Raw genomic sequence first — 7,269 nt, 5'->3', positions numbered from 1 at the left:
CCTCCCTGGACTTCCACTTCCTCCCAGCTGACCTTTCTCAGGTTTGGAGTTCTCCCCCCTTCTTCTACCCTTGAAGAACGGAGGTGCCAGCATTCAGGAACCGACCCCCTAAGTCACAAACCCGGGGCCTGGGAGGAAGAAACCCCAATAACCCACTGCTTTGATGGACAACTCTGGATAAGGGGGAGTGGGATCAGTAGATCAATTAATCACTGGTATTTGTTGAGGGCCTACTGTGTGCAGAGCACTGTACTAAGTCCTGGGGAGAGTTGGTAGACGTGTTTCCTCCCCACCGTGAGCCGACAGTCTAGATGGGAGAGAGACTGACCTGATCATAATAATAATTATGGTATCTGTTGAGCGCTTACTCTGTGCCGAGCACTGCTCTAAACGCTGAACACAAGTTCATAATTTCTAAACAGAAGTTCATTCGATCGTATTTATTGAGCGCTTACTGTGTGCAGAGCACTGTACTAAGGGCTTGGGAGAGTACAATATGACAATAATATAAATACAATATAATGTAATATTATAATATAATAATAATATAGTTAACAATAGAATAATGGTACCTGTTAAGCACTTCCTATGTGCCAAGCAGTGTTTGAAGCGCTGGGGTGGATACGAGGTGATCAGGTTGTCCCACATGGGGTTTACAGTCTTCATCCCCATTTTCCAGATGAGGTCACTGAGGCCCAGAGAAGTGAAGTGACTTGCCCAAATTCACACGGCTGACAAGTGGCGGAGCCGGGATTAGAACCCATGATCTCCGACTCCCAAGCCCGGGGTTTTTTGCACTGAGCCACGCTTGTCCTAACGTAGACACGTTCCCTACTAATTTGCAGTCTAGCAGAGGAGACGGTCCCTAATGACAAATGACCTATGGCCAGCCCCCAACGTGTCTCTGGTCCCATCCCTCTTCCCTCTGCTCCTCCCTCCAAACATACCCGGATCCCAAGCTAGACCACAGGAAATCCAGGAAATGGGAGTAGGGAGTGCTTTGGGCCATTCGTCTTCAACATTTTTTCCAGCAGGCCTGGTGCTGCTCCCTTCTCCAGGCTGGTGCCAATCTGCGAGACTAAGGTAGCGCTCGAAAAACGAAAATAAATGTCCCCCCGGGCCAGAGATAAGCCTCTCCTCCCCCAGTCAGACTCACTACATCACTGTTATAAAAAAAAAAAAAAAGATCCGAGTCCCGTAAAAAAAAATCCCACCCGCTCCGGACAGAAATATAGGGTGGGGTGAAACAGGGCATTCGGCCTGGGACACGGAAAACCAAGCAATCAATGGACAGTATTTATCGAGTGCTTACTCTGTGCGGAGCACCGTTATTAAACACTTGGGAGAGTACACCACTTTCTGCTGTGTGATCTTGGGCAAGTCAGTTCACTTCTCTGTGCCTCGGTTACCTCATCTGTAAACTGGGAATTGAGACCGTGAGCCCCACATGGGACGGGGACCGAGTCCAACCTGATTTGGACCGAATCCAACCTGAGCCCAACCCCAGACTTTGAGCTCGTCGTGGGTAGGGATTGCCATTCTTTATTGTCGTATTTTCCCCGAGTGCTTACTGCAGTGCCCTGCACACGGTAAGCGCCTAATACACACGACTGAACGTGAATGAATGTTCTACTTGTATCCACCCCAGCACCCGGTGCCCGGCACACAGTAAGCGCTTAACAAATACCGCTCTGCCCACAGTAAGCGCTCAATAAATACGATCGAATGAATGAAGTGCCACGGTTATTATTATTATTATTATTACTAGAATTAGCAGACACGTTCCCTGCCCCCAGCAAGGGCAGAGCCCGGCCTTGGGAGTCAGAGGTCGTGGGTTCTAATCCCGGCTCCACCACCTGTCTGCTGGGTGACTTTAGGCAAGTCACTTCACTTCTCTGGGCCTCAGTTCCCTCATCTGTACAATGGGGATGAAGACTGGGAGCTCCACGGGGGAATGACCTGAGTAGCCTGTATCTCCCCCAGTGCTTAGAACAGTGCTTGGCACATTGTAAGCGCTTAACAAATGCCACCATTATTGTTATTATAGACTAGAAGGGGCTGTAAACCCTCTAAGCCTCCTTGGGGGGACCTCGAAGCAGCGTGGCTCAGTGGAAAGAGCCCGGGCTTTGGAGTCAGAGGTCAGGGGTTCTAATCCCGGCTCAGCTACTTGTCAGCTGTGTGACTTTGGGCAAGTCGCTTCACTTCTCTGGACCTCAGTTCCCTCATCTGTCAAATGGGGATGAAGACTGGGAGCCCCACGGGGGACAACCTGATTCCCCTGTGTCTACCCCAGCGCTTAGAACAGTGCTCGGCACATAGTAAGCGCTTAGCAAATACCACCATTATTATTATAGTCTAGAAGGGGCTGTAAACCCTCTAAGCTTCCTTGGGGGACCTCAACCCATTTTACTCCTTTTCCCCTTCTTCTTTCTTCTTCCTCCTCCTCCTCCTTTCTTCTTCTTCCCCTTCTACTCCTCTTCCTCCCTCCTCCCCCCCTCTTCTTCTTCTCTTCTTCCATCCTCTTCCTCCTCCTCCCCCTCCTCCTCTCTTCTTCTCCTTCTCCTCCCTCCCCCTTTCTTCTTCTTCCCCTCTCCTCCTCCCCCCTTTTTCCTCCTCCCTCCTCCCCCTCCTCTTCCTCCTCCCTCCTCTCTTCTTCTCCTCCTTCTCCTCCTTCCTTCTTCTTCCCCTCCTCCTCCTCCTCCCCCTTCTTCTTCTCCTTCTCCTTCCTTCTTCCCCTCCTCCTCTCTTCTTCTTCTCCTTCTCCTCCTTCCTTCTTCTTCCCCTCCTCCTCCTCCCTTCTTCTTCTCCTTCTCCTTCCTTCCCCTCCTCCTCTCTTCTTCTTCTCCTCCTCCTTCCTTCTTCTTCCCCTCCTCCTCCCTCCTCTTCCTCCTCCTTCTTTCTCCTCCTCCTTCTCCTCTCTTCTTCTTCCCCTTCTCCTCCTCCTTCTTCCTCCTCTCCTCTTCTTCTCTTTCTTCTTCCTCCTCCTTCTTTCTCCTCCTCCTTCTCCTCTCTTCTTCTTCCCCTTCTCCTCCTCCTTCTTCCTCCTCCTCTCCTCTTCTTCTCTTTCTTCTTCCTTCTCCTTCTTTCTCTTTTTCTCTTCTTCTTTCTTCTTTCTCCTCCCCCCCCGCCCCGAGATCCTCGTCCCTGTCCCTTTAAATCCCCCCGCTGGGCGGCGGACCAATCGGGGCTCGGGATCCCGCGGCGGGGGGGGAGGGGAGGAGCGGGAGGGGGCGGGGCGGGTCTCCGGGCCAATAGTCGGGCCTCGTCGCCGGCCGGGGGTGACGCACATGCAGATGAGGGGGGACCCGTCGGCCCAATCGGCGTTGGCCGGGCGGGGGCGGGGCGCGGCGAGGGGGGACGGGGGGCGGGCTCCCGGGCGGAGCGACGGGGCGGCGGGCCAATGGGAGGGCGGGGAGCGGGGGGCGGGGAGGCGGCGGACCAATGGGAGGGCGGCCGGGGGCTCTATATGAAGCGTCGGCGGGGAGCGGAGCGTGCTGGCCCGGCCCGTCTCGTCCCGTCCGGTCCCCGTGCGGTTCCCGTCCCGTTCCCGTCCCGTCCCGGCCGCCGCAGCAGCGGGGGTCGCGGCCGGAGCCGGCGGCGCCTCGGTGGTTTCGGGGGTCCGGTGTCCGGTGGTGTCCGGTCCCGCCCGGGGTCGGAGGGCGGCGATGCTGTCGAAGAGCGGCCCCGCGGGCCCCGCGGGCCCCGCCCCGCCGCCGGCCTCCCCCGGCCCCCGCGGCCGCTTCAGCGGGCTGTGCTGGCCGCAGGTGCGGCGTCTGGACGCCATCCTCAACGAGCCCGTGCCCATCCACGGCCGCGGAAACTTCCCCACGCTCACCGTAAGGCCGCGACACGTCGTGCAGGTGAGCCGGGGGGCGACCCGCGCCCCGCCCTCCCTCTTCCTCCGCCTCCCATACCGTCCCCGTCCCGTCCCGTCCCGTCCCGTGCCTCCCCCGCCCCTCGTGGCACCGGGCCGGAGTCCGGCTGCCAAGGAGGGGTCGGTCCTCCCCCGGCTCCCGCCCCTCGGTTGCGCCCCCTTCTCCTCCTCCTCCTCCTCCTCCTCCTCCTCCTCCCCGGCCTCGCCGTCGAATGTCCGGCTCCTCCCGCCCCTCCCTCTATTTCCCCCCCACCCCTTCCTGCCCCGTCGGCCCCTTCCCCTCCCCCGTCCCGGCCTGGAGCTGCCGGTCCTGCCCCTCCCCCCCCCGGTCCCTGCCCCTCCCCCCCCCCCCCCCCCGTCCACCCCCAGACCCGGGGCTGCCGGTCCCGCCCCGCCCCCACCTCCCCAGTCCCCTCCAGGGCCCCCGGCCCCGCCCCTCCCCCGCCCTCCGTCCACCCCCCGGGCCGGGGCCGCGGGTCCGGTACTGCCCATCCCCCTCCTCTTCCTCCCCTCCCGCCCCGCCCCCTCCCTCCTTTGTCCCCTCCCCCCCCCCCCCGGCCCCCCACCGAGCTAAGGGACCGCGGGGCCGCCGGACACCGGGCTGCCCCCGGGGCACCGCACCCCCAATTCTTCCCCCCTGACTCACCAGGCTCAAGTCACCCGCTCCCCATCTAATTAAAGAGCCGCCACCATCATCATCCTCCCCCCCCACAAGGAAAACCAGTTCCGTCCCCCCCGGGATGCCAGATGTCCGGCTTCCGGGGGGGCGCACGGAGCCCCCTGGGGACCCCCAGCCCGGCCCGCCCGTCTCCCCGACTCCCGGCGGCTCGCGGAGCTCGTCCCCCCGGCCGGGGGTCCGCCGGGCCCGCGCCGGACGCGACCGGGCGAGGAACCGTAGATCCCCCCCCCCCCGGTGCCCGCCGAGCCCCGAGAGGCGGGCGACGGGTCGGGTGCCCACGGGGCCGGGCGGCGCCGTGGCCGGACGCCAGCCCGGGGGTCGGCCCCGGCCTCGGCGGAGGGGCCGTCCCGCGGCCGGCCGGGGCTACGGGGGTCCCGAGGACGGGCCGGGGCGCGGCCCTCCACCCCCGGGGACGGGGCGGGCGCTCGGAGCGGGAGGCCACGACGGAGGGGGGACGGGGAAGGTGGGGGGCGCTCGTTCGGTCGTATTTACCGAGCGCTCACCCCGTACGGAGCTCTTGGGAGGGTGAGGTAGGACCACAGACGCGTTCCCGGCCCACGGGGAGCCGACGGTCCGGAGGCTTGTCCTACGGGGGGGCGGGCGGCCCTGGACTTCGGCCCCGACCCGGGCGGCCCGTCGAGCCGCGCGCCGGGTCGGCTCCGGGACCCGGGTCCCGTCGCCGTGAGGGGGAGAGGCGCCGCCGCCGACACGCCCGCGGCGGGCCCCGGCGCCCCTCGACGGGAGGGGCGGGGGGGACCGGAGCGGGGGGCGCCTTCTCGGGCGCGGCCGGCGGCTTCTCGGGGGACCGGGTCCGAGGGTCCGGCCCCCGGCCCCCGCCCCGCCCCTGAGCCGCCGTCGGCCCTCTGTCCGTCCAGGTGGTCCGGAGCCGGCTGGAGCAGCGGGGGGTCCCCGTCCACAACGTGCGGCTGAACGGCTCAGCCGCCAGCCACGTCCTCCACCAGGACAGCGGCCTGGGCTACAAGGACCTGGACCTGATCTTCGCCGTGGACCTCCCCGGCGAGGACACGTTCCAGCTGGTCCGCGACGTGGTGCTGGACTGCCTGCTGGACTTCCTGCCGGCCGGGGTCAGCAAGGAGAAGATCACGCCGCTCACCCTGAAGGAGGCCTACGTGCAGAAGCTGGTCAAGGTGTGCGCCGACGGCGACCGCTGGAGCCTCATCTCGCTGTCCAACAACCGCGGCAAGAACGTGGAGCTCAAGTTCGTCGACACGCTGCGCCGCCAGTTCGAGTTCAGCGTCGACTCGTTCCAGATCGTGCTGGACTCCCTGCTGCTGTTCGGCGAGTGCTCGGACGCGCCCATGAGCGAGGCCTTCCACCCCAGCGTGACCGGCGAGAGCATGTACGGCGACTTCGGCGAGGCCCTGGGCCACCTGCGCCGCCGGCTGATCGCCACCCACCACCCCGAGGAGATCCGGGGCGGGGGGCTGCTCAAGTACTGCAACCTGCTGGCCCGGGGCTTCCGGCCGGCCCCGGGCACGGACATGAAGGCCCTGCAGCGCTACATGTGTTCCCGCTTCTTCATCGACTTCTCGGAGCTGGCGGAGCAGCAGCGCAAGCTGGAGTGCTACCTGCAGGACCACTTCGCCGGCCTGGAGGACCGGCGCTACGACTGCCTGCTCACCCTCTACCGCGTGGTCGACGAGAGCACCGTCTGCCTCATGGGCCACGAGCGCCGTCAGACGCTCAACCTCATCGCCGCGCTGGCCCTGCGCGTCCTGGCCGAGCAGCGCCTGCTGCCCACCGTCGCCAACGTGGCCTGCTTCTACCGGCCGGCCCCCTTCGCCGGCGAGCTCAACGTCAACTACTACGTGGCCCGGGTCCAGCCGCTCCCGCCCTGCGGCCGCGCCTACCCCACCTGGCTGCCTTGCAACTGAGGGGACGGCGGGGGTTCCGGGGAGGGGCCGCGCCCGCCCCGACCGGCCCCGGGGCCTCGCCGGACGGAGACCCCGACCGCCCTCCCGGGGGCTGGGCCTCCCCAGCCGCGCCCGGCGACGCCGCTGTGCCGTGGTCCGTCTACCGAGGGGGTCGGGGTGGGGAAACCGGGGTGCGGGGCGGGAGGGGAGCGGCCGGGGAGCCTGCCGGTCGCTCCCCGGAGCGGCGAGGGGCTTGCTGGGGTGCGGCCGCCGCGAAGCCGTCTGCGCCCCCGGGGCTCCCGGGGCTGCCGCCCGGTCCCGGGGGGCGGGGGGCCGGCCGGGGCGTCGGGAGGGGGGGGGACCCTCCCCCCGCCGTCCCGCTCGGGGCCCGGTGAGACGGGGGCCGGCCTGGGGCGTCGGACCGTCCCGCGCTGCCTCGTCTCCGGCCCCCGAGGCCTAGGCCGGCGCCGGGTCACCGCGGGGCACAAGGCCAGGTAAGCCATCCCCCCCCCCCCGCCCGCCCCCATCCACACGCACCTCGCCGCCCGGGGCTCCGACGGGCCGGGCCCGGCCGCCGGAGAAGACGGAGGGCCGCCGCCGAGCCGGACGGCGGCCGGCTCCCGGCCTCCCCGACGGGGGCGGCCGCCCGGGCCCCCCTCACGCTAGGTTTGGGAAGGGGTGGGGCTGGGAAGCGGAGACTTTGTTTCAGACTCGTGGCAGTGGAGACGGCTGCCGCTTAAAAAAAACAAAAAAAAAAAAGAAAGGAAAAAGAAAATAGGAAAAAAATATACTGTTGGCGCCAGCCCCCCGGGGCGACCGGGGCTCCGCCCCTCCCCCAGGCC

At 65.4% G+C, this 7,269-nt stretch overlaps 1 protein-coding gene across 1 annotated transcript; it reads left to right on the top strand.

Annotated features, from left to right (window-relative positions):
* The first annotated feature begins 3,511 nt into the window (after positions 1 to 3,511).
* Positions 3,512 to 6,739, top strand: TENT5B (terminal nucleotidyltransferase 5B). The gene is made up of 2 exons (XM_029080855.2): positions 3,512 to 3,860; positions 5,429 to 6,739. Exons 1-2 carry the CDS (start codon positions 3,666 to 3,668, stop codon positions 6,446 to 6,448), a joined length of 1,215 nt encoding a protein of 404 aa, XP_028936688.1. The 5' UTR covers positions 3,512 to 3,665; the 3' UTR covers positions 6,449 to 6,739.
* The last annotated feature ends 530 nt before the right edge of the window (positions 6,740 to 7,269 follow it).

The sequence above is a fragment of the Ornithorhynchus anatinus genome, chromosome 16 (assembly GCF_004115215.2).
Source record: "Ornithorhynchus anatinus isolate Pmale09 chromosome 16, mOrnAna1.pri.v4, whole genome shotgun sequence".
Lineage (NCBI taxonomy): Eukaryota > Metazoa > Chordata > Mammalia > Monotremata > Ornithorhynchidae > Ornithorhynchus > Ornithorhynchus anatinus.
Note: the sequence above shows the minus strand (reverse complement) of the source record. Positions and strands in the feature narration are given on the sequence as shown.